The sequence below is a fragment of the Meles meles genome, chromosome 8, assembly GCF_922984935.1.
Source record: "Meles meles chromosome 8, mMelMel3.1 paternal haplotype, whole genome shotgun sequence".
Lineage (NCBI taxonomy): Eukaryota > Metazoa > Chordata > Mammalia > Carnivora > Mustelidae > Meles > Meles meles.
In genome coordinates this window covers 66,992,676-67,008,219 of record NC_060073.1, presented here as the reverse complement: position 1 = coordinate 67,008,219, position 15,544 = coordinate 66,992,676, and the positions used below count along the sequence as shown (strand labels likewise).

Below are 15,544 nucleotides of genomic sequence, written 5' to 3'. Positions count from 1 at the left end.
GATAGATGATGGAGGAAAAAAAATAGATGATCTAAGAGGATGGGCCTTAGTTTAGGAAAAGAAATTTCAAATGCAAGTTTGGAGTCTAGCCTTTCGAGAACATAAATTTGACAAAGTCAAGTACTTATTTTTTAAAATTATTTGCATTAACATATAATGTATTATTTGCCCCAGGGTACAGGTCTGTGAATCATCAGGCTTACACATTTCACAGCATTCACCATAGCCCATACCCTCCCCAATATCCTAATGGACATTGGAACCACCCAACCACCCTATCCCTATCCCCCAACCCCCAACAATCCTGAGTTTCTTTTGTGAGATTAAGAGTCTCTTATGGTTTATCTTGCTCCTGATCCCATCATGTTTCATTCTTTCCTTCCCAACCCCACATAAAGACCCTGCCTTGCCTCTAAAATTCCTCATATCAAAGAGATCATATGATAGTTGTCTGTCTCAGATTGACTTATTTCACTCAGCATAATACCCTCTAGTCCCATCCACGTCATTGCAAATGGCAAGATTTCATTTCTTTTGATGGCTGCATAGTATTTCATTGTATCCATATACCACCTCTTCTTCATCCATTCATCCTTTGATGGACATCTAGGTTCTTTCCATAATTTGGCTATTGTGGACATTGCTGCTAGAAACATTCTGCACCTTCAGATCACCAAATTTGTATCTTTAGGGTAAATACCCAGTAGTGTGATTGCTGGGTCATAGGGTAACTCTATTTTCAACTTTTTGAGGAACCTCCATGCTGTTTTCCAGAGTGGCTGCACGAGTTTGCATTCCCACCAACAGTGTAGGAGGGCTCCCCTTTCTCCGCATCCTTGCCAACATCTCTTGTTTCCTGACTTGTTAATTTTAGCCATTCTGACTGGTGTGAGGTGGTATCCCATTGTGGTTTTGATTTGTATTTTCCTGATGCCCAGCGATGTGGAACACTTTTTCATGGGTCTGTTGGCCCTCTAGATGTCTTCTTTGCAGAAATGTCTGTTCATGGCTTCTGCCCATTTCTTGATTGGATTCTTTGTTCTTTGGGTGTTGAGTTTGATTAAGTTCTTCATAGATTTTGGATACTAGCCTTTTATCTGATACGTCATTTGCAAATATCTTCTCACATTCTGTCAGTTGTCTTTTGGTTTTGTTGACTGTTTCCTTTGCAGTGCAAAAGCTTTTGATCTTGATGAAGTCCCAATAGTTCATTTTTGCCCTTGCTTCCCTTGCCTTTAGTGATGTTTCTAGGAAGAATTTGCTGCAGCTGAGGTCAAAGATGTTGCTGCCTGTGTTCTCCTCAAGGGTTTTTTTTTTTTTAATGAGAAGTTTTGTAAAGGTTTTATATTTATTTATTTATTTATTTATTTGACAGAGATCACAAGTAGGCAGAGAGGCAAGCAGAGAGAGAGGAAGGGAAGCAGGCTCCCCGCTGAGCAGAGAGCCCGATGTGGGGCTCGATCCCAGGGTCTTGGGATCATGCCCTGAGCCGAAGGCAGAGGCTTTAACCCACTGAGCAACCCAGGTGCCCCTCCTCAAGGGTTTTGATGGTTTCCTGTCTCACATTGAGGTCTTCCATCCATTTTGAGTCTATTTGTGTGTGTGGTGTAAGGAAATGGTCCAGTTTCATTCTTCTGCATGTGGCTGTCCAGTTTTCCAACACCATTTGTTGAAGAGACTGTCGTTTTTCCATTGGACATTCTTTCCTGCTTTGTTGAAGATTAGTTGACTATAGAACTGAGGGTCTATTTCTAGACTCTCTATTCTGTCCCATTGATCTATGTGTGTGTTTTTGTGCCAGTACCATACTATCCTGATGATGACAGCTTTGTAATAGAGCTTGAAGTCTGGAGCTGTGATTCCACCAACTTTGGCTTTCTTTTTCAACATTCCTTTGACTATTCGAGGTCTTTTCTGGTTCCATACAAATTTGAGGATTATTTGTTCCATTTCTTTGAAAAAAATTGATGGTATTTTGATAGGGATTGCATTGAATGGGCAGATTGCTTTAGGTAGCATAGACATTTTCACACTATTTATTCTTCCAATCCATGAGCATGGAATGCTTTTCCATTTCTTTGTGTCTTCCTCAATTTCTTTCATGAGTACTTTAAGGTTTTCTGAGTACAGATTCTTTGCCTCTTTGGTTGGGTTTATTCCTAAGTATCCCATGGTTTTGGGTTCAGTTGCAAATGGAATTGACTCCTTAATTTCTCTTTCTTCTGTCTTGTTGTTGGTGTAGAGAAATGCAACTGATTTCTGAGCATTGATCTTATATCCTGACACTTTATTGAATTCCTGTATGAGTTCTAGCAGTTTCGGAGTGCAGTCTTTGGGTTTCCCACATAAAGGATCATATCATCTACAAAGAGTGAGAGTTTTATTTCTTCTTTGCCAATTCAGATGCCTTTTATTTCTTTCTGTTGTCTGATTGTTGAGGGTGGGACTTCTAGTACCATGTTGAATAGCAGTGGTGATTAGTGAATAGTCCAGCTGTGTTCCTGATCTTAGGGGAAAAGCTCTCAGTTTTTCCCCATTGAGAATGATATTTGCTGTGGGTTTTTCATAGATGGCTTTGATGAGATTAAGGTATGTACCTTCTATCCCTACACTTTGAAGAGTTCTGATCAAGAAAGGATGCTATATTTTGTCAAATGCTTTTCAGCATCTATTGAAGAGTATCATATGGTTCTTGTCCTTTCTTTTATTAGTGTATTGTATCACATTGATTGATTTGCAGATGTTGAACCAACCTTGCAGCCCAAGAATAAATCCCAGTTGGTCATGGTGAATCATCCTTTTAATGTACTGTTGGATCCTATTGGCTAGTATTTTAGTGAGAATTTTTGCATCTGTGTTCATCAAGGATGTTGGTCTCTAACTCTCCTTTTTTGATGGGGTCTTTGTTTGTTTTGGGATCAAGGTAATGCTGGCCTCCTAAAATGAATTTGGAAGTTTTCCTTCCATTCCTGTGTTTTGGAACAGTTTCAGGAGAATAGGAATTAATTCTTCTTTAAATGTTTGGTAGAATTCCTCTTGGAAACCAACTGGCCCTGGACTCTTGTTTTTTGGGAGATTTTTTTTTTAAAGATTTTATTTTTATTTGGCAGACAGAGATCACAAGTAGGCAAAGAGGCAGGCAAAGAGAGAGAGGGGGAAGCAGGCTCCCAGCTGAGCAGAGAGCCTGATGCAGGGCTCGATTCCAGGACCCTGAGATCATGACCTGAGGCGAAGGCAGAGTCTTAACCCACTGAGCCACCCAGGTGCCCCTTTCGGGAGATTTTTGATGATGGCTTCAATCTCCTTCCTGGTTATGGGTATGTTCAGGTTTTCTATTTCTTTCTGATTCAGTTTTGTTAGTTTATACGTCTCTAGGAATGCTTTCTTCCAGATTATCAAATTTCCTGGCTATAGTTGCTCATAGTATATTCTTATAATTGTTTGTATTTCTTTGATGTTTTTTGTGATCTCCCCTCTTTCTCTCATGATTTTGTTTATTTGGGTCCTTCCTCTTTTCTTTTTGATAAGTCTGGCCAGGGGTTTATCAATCTTATTAATTCTTTCAAAGAACAACCTCCTACTTTTGTTGATTTGTTCTACTGTTCTTTTGGTTTCTATTTCATTGATTTCTGCTCTGATCTTTATGATTCCTCTTCTCCTGCTGGGTTTAGGCTTTCTTTGCTGTTCTTTCTCCAGCTCCTTTGGGTATATGGTTAGGTTGTGAGCTTGAGACCATTCTTGTTTCTTGAGAAAGGCTTGTATCACCATATACTTTCCAATCAGGACCGCCTTTGCTGTGTCCCACAGATTTTGAACTGTTGTGTTTTCATTTTCATTTGTTTTCATGAATTTTTTCAGTTCTCCTTTAATTATCTGGTTGATCCATTCATTCTTTAGTAGGATGCATCTATAGCCTCCATGTATTTGAGTTCTTTCTAACTTTCCTCTTCTGATTGAGTTTAGCTTCAGTGCCTTGTGGTCTGAAAATATGCACGGAATTATCCCAGTCTTTTGGTACTGGTTGAGACCTGATTTGTGACCCTGGATGTGATATATTCTGGAGAATGTCCCATGTGCACTAGAGAAGAATGCGTGTTCTGTTGCTTTGGGGTAGAATGTTCTGAATATATCTGTGATGTCCATTTGGTCGAGTGTGTCATTTAAAGCCTTTATTTCCTTGTTAATCTTTTGCTTAGATGATCTGCCCATTTCAGTGAGGGGGTGTTAAAGTCCCCTACTATTATTGTATTATTGTCAATGTGTTTCTTTGATTTGCTTACTAATTGATTTGTATAATTGGCTGCTCCCATGTTAGGGGCATAGATATTTAAAATTGTTAGATCTTCTAGTTGGACAGACCCTTTAAGTATGATATAGTGTCCTTCCTCATCTCTTATTATAGTCTTTGACCTAAAATCTAATTTATCCGATATAAGGATTGCCACCTCAGCTTTCTTTCATGTCCATTAGCATGGTAAATTATTTTACACCCCCTCACTTTAAATCTGGAGGTGTCTTTGGGTCCAAAATGAGTTTCTTGTAGACAGCAAATCAATGGGTCTTGTTTTTTTTAATCCATTCTGATACCCTGTGTCTTTTGATTGGGGCATAGCACATTTACATTCAGGGTAACTATTGAAAGATATGTATTTAGTGCCATTGTATTGCCTGTAAGATGACTTTTGCTGTATAATTTCTCTGTTCCTTTCTGATCTACTACTTTTAGGCTCTCCCTTTGCTTAGAGGACCCCTCTTAGTATTTCCTGTAGAGCTGGTTTGGTGTTTGCACATTCTTTTAGTTTTTGTTTGTCCTGGAAGCTTTTTATTTCTCCTTCTATTTTCAATGACAGCCTAGCTGGATATAGTATTATTGGCTGCATATTTTTCTCATTTAGTGGTCTGAATATATCATTCCAGTTCTTTCTGGCCTGCCAGGTCTCTGTGGATAAGTCTGCTGCCAATCTAATAGTTCTACCATTGTATGTTACATACTTCTTGTCCCAGCAGCTTTCAGGATTTTCTCTTTGTCATTAAGACTTATAAGTTTTACAATTAGATGATGGGGTATGGACCTATTCTTATTGATTTTGAAGGTGACTCTCTGTTCCTCCTGGTTTTCTTGTGCCATTTGCCATATTCGGGAAATCGTCTATTATGATTTGCTCCAATATACCTTCTGCCCCTCTCTCTATTTCTTCTTCTGGGATCCCAATTATTCTAATTTTGTTTCATCTTATCATATCACTTATCTCTCACATTCTCCCCTCATGGTCCAGTAGTTATCCTCTTTTGCTCAGCTTCTTTATTCTCCATCATTTGGTCTTCTATATCACTTATTCTCTCTTCTGCCTCATTTATCCTAGCTGTTAGAGCCTCCATTTTTTATTGCACCTCATAAATAGCCTTTTTTATTTTAACTGGGTTAGATTTTAGTTCTTTTATATCTCCAGAAAAGGATTCTGTAATATCTTCCATGCCTTTTTCGAGCCCAGCTAGCACCTTGAGTCATTCTGACTCATTAGTCCTGACTAATTAGTCCTGACACATTATCAATGTCCATATTGATTAGGTCCCTAGCCATTGGTACTGCCTCTTGTTTTTTGTGTTTTTTTTTTTGTTTTTGTTTTTTTTTTTTTTTGTGGTGAGTATTTCCACCTTGTCATTTTATCCAGATAAGAATATATGAATGAGGGAGTAAAATACTAGAAGGGTGCATAGACCCCTGAAAAATATATGCTAACCAAATCAGAAGAGACCCAAAACTGGGGGGAGAAGAAAAGGGGGGGTGTAAAAAAATATTAAAAAGAGTGAGGATTAAAAAAAAAATTTTTAAATATATATATATATGACTGGTGAGTAGAACTGAGCCACTCACTTGATTTTGGGTGTATTCTGGTCTTCCAGAAAAAACTAGCTCCCAAAATTTTAAAGAAAGAAAAACACATATACACAAAAATAAGTAAACACAATGAAGGGATGGAATATGATTATAAAGATGAAAATTAAAAATGATTATAAAAAAAGGAATTGATAAGATAAGTTGATTGGAAAAAGAAAAAAAAGAGAAGGGAATGTGATCAAGCTTGAGACTAGAACAAAGCCATGTGCTAGGTTTAGGGTATATTTTTATTTATTAGAAGAAATTGTATCCCAAAATTTTAAAGAAAAGATCCCTATATGTATACAAAAAATAAGGTTAAATACAATGAAAGGATAAAATATGACTATAATAACGATAAAAAATTTTAAAGATTTATTTCTTTATTTATTTGACAGAGAGAGAGAGAGAGATCACAAGTCAGCAGGCAGAGAGAGGGGGGGAGCAGGCTCCCCTGAGAAGAGAGCCTGATGGGGGGCTCAATCCCAGGACCCTCAATCCCAGGACCCTCAATCCCAATCCAGGTGTGGTTTACCCCTCTGAGGACTCGGAGACAGACATCGTGCTGAAAGGAGTCGTTCAAGTTGAAAAAATAAAGACTCCCGAAGACCACATCAGTGCTGTACTTGAACGAGCGAAGCCAGAATACATCAGCAAGACCTACAAGATTGATTCTTGGGAGAATGCTGAGGACTTTCTTGAGAAGCTGGCATTCAGGACTGGGAAGTTACTGAAGGGTGGAGAGCCTGACTTGCAGACTGTGGGCAAGATGGTTCTCAATGACTGGCAGAGAATTGCCGGATTCCTTTTTTTGTCAAGCCGCCCAATGCGGAGCCCCCTGCGGCCTCCCAGCTCCCTTCCTCCTCATCTTTGGAAGTTGCCACAGAAACAAGCCAGAAGGACACTGAAGAGGAAGTCACCGCAACTGTAGGGGAATCCTCAGAGCCTGTCAATGAGAAGGAAAACGAGAACAGTCGCTGTGACAAGGACTCAGAAATGCAGCAGATTCTGGCATGGGTTCGGCAGAATTTCGGCAAAATCAATGTTGTGCCTCAGTTTTCCGGGGATGACCTGGTCCTTTTGGAGATGTCCGATATTGATGAAGAGCTTGAGAGCTTTTCTGGAGAGGAGGAAGAGAAAGAGGAGGAGGAACAGGAACTGGAAGACGAGGAAGAGGAGTCTTGCCCAGAGTCCCAGGGAGAACACGTGGGCAATGACACCAAGGCCGTTATTAGAGCGCTGGATGAAAAGATTGCTAAATATCAGAAGTTTTTAAACAAAGCCAAAGCTAAGAAGTTTTCCGCAGTCAGAATATCCAAGGGACTAAGTGAAAAGGTTTTTACAAAATCTGAAGAACAAAGAGCAGCTGAAGAGGTTGCAGAAGACACAGCACCTACCAAAAAGGGAAAGAAAAGGAAGGCACAGAGGGAAGAGGACCGTTCAAATAAGACTCGCAGGATGCTTACATCTAAGGAACGGAGGCAAGTGGCGCGGCAGCAGCAGTCCAGGAAAGTTGGTGTACGCTACTATGAAACACACAACGTGAAAAATAGGAACAGGAACAAAAAGAAGACCAATGACTCAGACGGACAGAAACACAAACACAAAAAATTCAAACATAAGCAGTAACATTTTAAAGTTTATTAAATTATACAAAAGTAAAAAAAAAAAAAAAAAGCTGAGCTGAAAGCAGAGACTTAACCCACTGAACCACCCAGGTGTCCCTAATAATGAAAATTTTAAAAGATTTTTTTTAAAAATGTACTGATAAGATAAAATAGTTAAAAACATTAAAAGAGTAAAGAGGAAAAGTTTAAAAAATAGAATAAGAAAAAAAATTTTAAAAAATTAACTTTGCAAGACTAAAGGATTATGGGGAAAAGCCATGAATTCTATGTGTTGCTTTCCCCTAGCTCTAGAGTTCTACACTTCTCCTTGATCAGTGAACTTGGTCTTGGCTGGATGTTCTTGCTGATCTTCTTGGGGAGGGGCCTGTTGCAGGAATTCTCAAATGTCTTTCCCCAAGGTGGAATTGCACCACCCTTGCCAGGGCCCAGGCTAAGTAATCTGCTGGGGTTTGCTCTTGGTAGCTTTTGTTCCCGTAACATTTTCTGTAGAGCTTTGGAGGACAGGAATGAAAATGGCAGCCTCCAATCCCTGGCCAAGAGCGAGGGCTTGGGGCCCCACTCTTCGGTGCACCCTCAGAGAAAAGCAGTCAATCCCTCCCATCTCCCTGGTCTCCGGCTGCACTCCGTGCTCACCTGACCTGTGACCAAGGGTTTCTATCTCTGATGCACAGCCCCATTTGTAGTCTCCAAACCCAGCAGATTCCTGCCCCATGCTCCTGCACCACTCCTCCTGTAGGAGGAAGGAGGGAGTCTCTCCAGATCTGCCACTTGTCTGTTACCTGCTCAAAGAGCAGTGACCTGACTGTGCCTTGGGTCATGGTTTAAGGTAACCCAAGCCGAGAGCCCCCATCTTAGCTCCGTCTCCATAGTCGGCTTCCCCGCTCCAATTAGCTAAAAATAAAATTTTTAGAATATAAATTACTATATAATACTAAACACAAAATATTTGCCAAAGAAAAAAATGCACTGAAACTGAAATAGTATGTCACCAGAAATGATATGATAAAATTGTGTATCTATATAATAAATATATATATATGTCTACATTTGTATTCCATATATATTATAACATACACTTACATAGACTGATGTATATAGAAGGATTGATGGATATATAGATAGCTAAAATTAATATTTTTGGGGGGTATTGGTAAATATATTATCTTTCTGTATCTCTTACTCTGAGGTTCAGTATCCTCAGTGGTATAATGAAAATTATATTATAGCTGATTGTAAGAATTAAACAATTAAACCCACAAACGCAATCAACAGTGTTTAGCAAAATTTTAAAAACGAGTACTGGCCCAAATAAACGTTAGCTTAATCAGAATCAAATTCACTAACACTTTATAGTGTTATAAAGTTATATAAATATATTTCTTTTTTTTTAAAGATTTTATTTATTTATTTGACAGAGAGAGAGATCACAAGTAGGCAGAGAGGCAGGCAGAGAGAGGAGGAAGCAGGCTCCCCGCGGAGCAGAGATCCCAATGCAGGGCTCGATCCCAGGACCCTGAGATCATGACCCGAGCCGAAGGCAGCGGCTTAATCCACCGAGCCACCCAGGAGCCCCTAAATATATTTCTTATTTTACCACAGTGTTTATCATAATATATATTGGTTTCCTAGATACTTGTAGGATTTGTCTCTCAGGAATGGGTCATTGGCAAGCAAATTCTGAAGGTGGTCAAGGACATTGAATAGCAGTCTTGGGACAAGGAAAATGATGTCAGCCTTTTAACAAAAGAAAGTTTGAACCATCTTTCTGGAGAAGTCTAGGTATTTATATGTTCAGTGGGAATCTGTATTGCTATCACTCAAAATATGAGGGCAGCTGTGATTTCCATTTTTAGCAAATTTCAGTTTATAGATGGAGGAAAATTTTCAGACAGACCCAGTTAGCAGTTGTCAAAGGGCTGAGGTTCCAGGCTTCTAAAATGAGACTCAAAGCAACATGAATGTGTTGAATGGACTTCTCCTCTGGGTCTTTCCTTAACCATTTTTCCAACTGCGGAGATCCTCTCACTGACCCAGTTAAGGTTAGGCATCCACTCCAAAACCAACTGACTATGGCCAGGAATGCAGGGACAAATTCTTAGCAATTTATCATCCCTATACACTAAAGGGATGATATACTCCCTATACTCCAATGATCCTGGAGCAAAGGAAATTTGTAAATAATGCAAATACTTCACTGTGCTATACTACTGCCAGTAACTACAGCTTCTAAAAAAACCTCAAGCAATTGAATAATTTTATTAGGGAAACTGGTGACAGACTAAGAATTAAAATTTCCTATGCTTTATAAATACCTGTGTGTGTGTGTGTGTGTGTGTGTGTGTGTGTGTCCGTGTGTGCTTATATGTGTGTACAAGTGTATTTAAATGGGTATAAAATGGTAGAATATTCTAGAATTCTAGCTTATAAGTAAATCTCAGCAGTGATTGACTTGATCGGTATCAGTGCTATTTCCTTGCAGAAGGTTTCCATTTGCCAGAAATTAATGGGAACAGAATGTACTCTTGTGGATGATGAGTTTCCAAAGATAGCTTTTATGCCACTTGGGCAATCGGACACCCCACCTTGGCCCTGTTGGGCTTATTACTGCCATTCAGACATCTGAAAATCTCTTGACAATCCTCCTCCATACCAAACGGAGCCAGCACTTTCAAATGGATCTCATTAGACTTCTTATAAAACCACTACACACTAGAAAGAGTTTCCATCCCAGAAGGGTTTCTTCATTCGAACTTATCAAGCCTCTATACAGTTCTGTTCCTGATTAGCAATTTGTTCTCCTCAGAGCTTTAAAGATACACCTTTATATCTCTGTAATTTCAGCCCTTTCCCATTTTCCCTTTATCGGCACATTCAAATGTATTTTACTCTTATCTTGGATCTGTCACTCAGCATATGTCAACTTTAAGAGCACTGGACTATAGCGGTGACTGTCAGTAATGTTTCAGCTTAAAAAAAGAGAAAGGGGGTAAAAAGTCAGAACGCATGCATCAGATCTCAGAAAGCTGCCTGCTTTGATGTATGGCATCCTAGTATGCTACTCTAAATTATTTCCATCAGACAAGCAAATGTCAATCTACACTCTTGTCTGGGAGGAGCAAAGAAATTTTCTTGGACCATATGCTATCAAATACCATGTCTAATCTAGCCATACCATGTTTTGCTTTTAATTCTTCTAAAGATTTCATTTAAGACGCGCTTATTCTTCCTGACTCTTCCTTCTTAAACCTCACCTACTAAGCCCCATATTTTTTCTGTGAAGTCTTCCTTACAACCTTGCTTTCTGTCTGATGTATCCAGCCCTCCATTCCCTTTACTTTCAGTCTCTGGGCAAATCCTTCATTTCTTTAGAGGTTCTAACCATGTATCTGGCTCCCAAATTCAACTGTGAGCCCTATATGAGCAGAGACTGCAATTTATTGTCTGCACCAGGGTCTAACACATATGTATATTGCCCAGACTGTGGTCCTCAAATGTTGCCTGTTAAGTCCGTAGTTGGATGAGTAGAAAACTGGGTGAATGGATGGATAAATAGCTGTTTTGTTTGTTCTTTTTTTTTCTGAAAACACATGGAAAGATACCTATGTATAGTAGGAACTTAATAAGAAGTTTTTTAAAAAGTAGATACTTAGTAAACATGGGTCAAATTGATATCCCAAATGTGAGGCAAAGTTAAATAGAAAATATAAGTCTTTTGAAAGATTACCTCTTAGGTGATTTAAAAGTAGAATGTAGGGGCACCTGGGTGGCTCAGTGGGTTAAAGCCTCTGCCTTTGGCTTGGGTCATGATCCCGAGGTCCTGGGATTGAGCCCCACGTCAGGCTTGCTGCTCCGCGGAGAGCCTCCTTCCTCCTTTCTCTCTCTGCCTGCCTCTCTGCCTACTTGTGATCTGTCTCTGTCAAATAAACAAAAAAATCTTTACCAAAAAAAAAGGTAGAATGTAGAAGCTACAAATAATAATGTATGATTAATAGGAAATGAAAGGATTTGAGAATATCTCTTCACATCTTTCAGCACAGAAGGAGTTGAACTTTGAATCATATAAAGTAAAATTAGCTTTTCTAAAACTGCAGTCAAGGTGACATAAAATAACATTTTCCTTATTCAATGATCACTTTTAAAGGAAAGCCCAAGATATGCTGGATCACATCATATTTACTCTGTTAATTGGTAGCTTTTCTCTAACTTACTTGTGGATTTTGAGTCAGAACAGCTTAGGTAGAAGTTTTGACTCTACTGACAGACCAACTAACTCTATGGCTAAGACTATGTTGAATGCAAGCATTAAATAATCAAATAGTTATTGAGTGCCTGCTATGTGGCAAAAAACATGTAAATTCATTGATTTTTTTTGATAGTTGAAGGAAAGTTATTTTAAATTTTTTTTTCAAGTTTTTAAATACCAGTAAGTTAGCCTATAGTGTCATATTAGTTTCAGGTGTGGAATTTAGTGATTCGTCCCTTAGATACAACACAAAGTGTTCATCACAAGTGTCCTCCTTAATCCCCATCACCCATCTAGCCCATCCCCCTGCCTACCTCCCCTCCAGCAACCCTCAGTTCGTTTTCTACAGTTAAGAGTCTGTTTTCTGGTTTGCCTCCTTTTTTTTTCTCCCCCATGTTCATCTGTTTTATTTCTTAAATTCCACATATAAGTGAAATCATATGGTGTTTGTTTTTCTCTGACTAACTTCTTTTTGCTTAGCATAATACTCTGCAGCTTCATCCATATTTGTGATCAAATGTAATCTTGGGAAAGTTTCCTTACCACTCTGTGCTTCAGTTTTACCATCTGTACTGTGGGGAGAATATCTCTTCATGAGGTGGTTTAAGAATCAATGAATTTGTGGGTGCCTGGGTGGCTCAGTGGGTTAAGCCGCTGCCTTCAGCTCAGGTCATGATCTCGGGGTCCTGGGATCAAGTCCTGCATCGGTCTCTCTGCTCAGCAGGGAGCCTGCTTCCCTCTCTCTCTCTCTCTGTCTGCCTCTCTATCTACTTGTGATCTGTCTCTGTCAAATAAATAAATAAATAATCTAAAAAAAAAATCAGTGAATTTGTGGCTGAGTATACAATGGAATATTACTCAGTCACAAATTCATGAATTCTTCCAACTGCCTGATGGAACTTGCCTTTTCCCCACAGTACAGATAGTAAAACTGAAGCACAGAGTGGTTAGGAAACTTGACCACCATCACAAATCTACCATATTAGTTTCCTATTGTTGCTGTAACAGATTACCACAAACTTGGTTAATTTGCTTAAAACAACACACGTTCATCATGTCCCAGTTCTGGAGGCCAAAAGGCTGCAGTTCCTTTCTGTAGGCTCAAGTCATGGTGTTAACAGGGCTGGTTCCCTTTGGAGACTGAAGAGGAGAATGTATCTCCTTGATTTTCTAGCTTCTGAAGGCGCCAGCATCCCTTAACTCATGACCCCTTCCTTGTACTCCTCAATCTCTTGTTTCCAGAATCACATCTACTTTCTCCTTCATGTCAAAACTCTTTTTGTTTCCTTCCTAAAAGGACACTTATGTTTACATTTAGGGCCCACCTGTTTAATCCGGAATGATCTCCCCATCTCAAGAACCTTAACTTAAGCACATCTATAAAGTCCCTTTTGCTCCATAAGCTAACGCAGGTTCCAGCGATTCATATCTGGGTATATTCAGTAGACACTCTTTGGCCTCCCTTAGCCACTGAGCTAGAACTATGATTTTGAGAATTCTGGTACTATATATATAGCCGGTCATATCACCAGTGTGCCATGCTGCCTCAGATAATGGGTCCACCTTCTCAGACAACAAGAATTACAATAAAGGATAACGAATTCAGTGTCGCCTAATAAACGTAGGGTAAAGTGCCTCATAGAGCTCAAGGGAAAGGTGCAGTGGAACCTCAGGAAAGGCCGAAGCACATATACAGGGAACCCTTAGGATATATGCTTTGGGGATTATCTGTATGTCTTACCCATTTTACTCTCTTGCTCTGTATCTTACCTTTCTCTGCTTTCTACAGTCCCCATGGCAGCAAACTGTCACAACACAGTTTTCCATGTTTACATTCCATCCACACCACACAACACAAATGTGTCCCTTCTCCTTTTCTTTTAAGTGACCACAGTGCTGAGGGCTGGATCACATAGTACAAATATGGGTTCCCAGTGAAGTGAGATCAGAGCTTAAGCCAATGATCACAGAACATTTTTTTTAAAGAGGTGAAGCTTGAAAGCTGAGTGGCATCCAAAAGTGACTTCCCCAGCTTTCATTTGGAAAAGCTCCCCGGAAGCAGGGAATGTAGATTCTACTTTGTGATGGCATCCAGGAGAAACGTTACAGCATTTATTTGATCTAAGTCTATAAGAAATTACAGCAAAATTATAAAAATAACAGGTCCCGAGATAGGCAGGGAGAGGTCCCAAGAGCTTTTAGCTGATGACTTCCAAAGTAACTATTAAATTTATTTTCTTTCTTTCCTTCATTCCTTCCTCATTTGTTTGTCTTTGGGCCCACTGAAAAGAAAAAAATTATAAAACTGAAGAAAGGCACTAAGGTTCTTCCCAGAGAATTCCATGAAGGCTTCAAATATTCTGACTGGGAGCCTGGGGTGGGGGGTGTCACCTAGGTGAGCACACAGCTAAGGAAGTGTATCAACTGGTACAGGGGATCTGGGATCACCCATAGGGAATCAGGGCACAATTCAAGGCCTTGAGAGATACAGGACACCATAATCCTGAGCATTCATGGCATAACAGCAGATACTTTGAAGTGGGGGCAGGGTACTTGAACAGATTTTCAAGCTATGCAGCCCCAGTGACTAAAGTTACAGACATCTGAAAGGCTAAGATTGGTAGGGCAGTTTCAATATGACATCTATTGACAAACTTAATAATAATCATAGAGGCAAAGCAGACAAAACAACTATTGTCACTGCCATGCCTTAACCAGGAGTCATGGAATGCCACTTTTTCAGGTTCAAAGCCATTCCCAAACATTGAGTATGAAAAAAAATAAGGATGTTCTTAGAACTAACAGTAAGGGCATTCCATGGGAATGAGAGTTTAGATATAAATTACCTGGAACTATATAGAGCAAAAAAGGTACACTATTGAAAGTGTACAAATTTGGGAAGTAAGGCTTTGCATCCTGTCTCCCTCACTTTCTAGCTTTGTGGCTTTAGGCAAGATATTTTACTTTTTTGAGACTCCATTATGAAGTAATACCTGCTTTGTAGGAATATTCAAAACAGTAAATGAGTTAATCTTAAGTAGTGTCTGACACAGAGTAAGAATTCAACCAAAATCCTTTCATTCCTCTTTTTCTTCTGCTTCAACTACTTTTGACTGGACTCCATATTCACAGCCCTCTGAGGACTGGCTCCTGTTAACACGCTATCACTGCTCCACCTATTCTCAGTTGACCCAAAGTTCCTCTTCACATGTGTTGCTCAAAAAGCAAGTTAAACAAGCATCAAATGTTTAATGCAGATCTCTTCATTGTCCATATGTTCTGAAAGCCATTGACCCAATTCCTCAAACTATTGGCAGGAAGTGCAGATCTCAGTTTTAGATGGAATTTCTGCATCCCAGAAAAACACTCAAATGGCTTAGTCTTAACACAAGCCATCACAGGTAACAGAGACCATGACAATAAAGAAATTATGTTTCCTGTCCTACAAGGTGACTGACGGGAGGGAAGCCTATAATCAGAGATGGAAGAATGGTGAGAGGGTATTAATTTAATGAGGACACAGGTTGGGAACATGGGAATTGGAAGCCAAGGGAGACTCAGTGAGGTTATAAGGCAGCCAGAGGTGGGAGGAATAGTCACTGGCATGAAAGAAAGAAGGGAAATAGCTAAATGATGTTTTCCAACAACTGTGGAAGGATTGCAGAAATGCAGACAGGAAGGAGAGTTTGATTGTGTTATAAAAAGCATAGCATATGTTCTATAGTTATGAATCAAAAGTTCTAAATTTTAAAATATACTAACATGCAGTGTATACTAAGTGACATTGGATAGATG

General features: G+C 39.5%; 1 protein-coding gene across 1 annotated transcript in view; it reads left to right on the top strand.

Moving 5' to 3' along the window:
- The window catches only part of LOC123948788 (nucleolar GTP-binding protein 2-like), a 55,917-nt gene extending 48,408 nt beyond the window's left edge, over positions 1–7,509 (top strand). Inside the window, 2 exon segments of the mRNA XM_046015938.1 lie at positions 6,403–6,671; positions 6,674–7,509. Of these exon segments, the coding sequence (XP_045871894.1) occupies positions 6,403–6,671; positions 6,674–7,507 (1,103 nt within the window). The 3' untranslated portion in view covers positions 7,508–7,509.
- Positions 7,510–15,544: the final 8,035 nt, after the last annotated feature.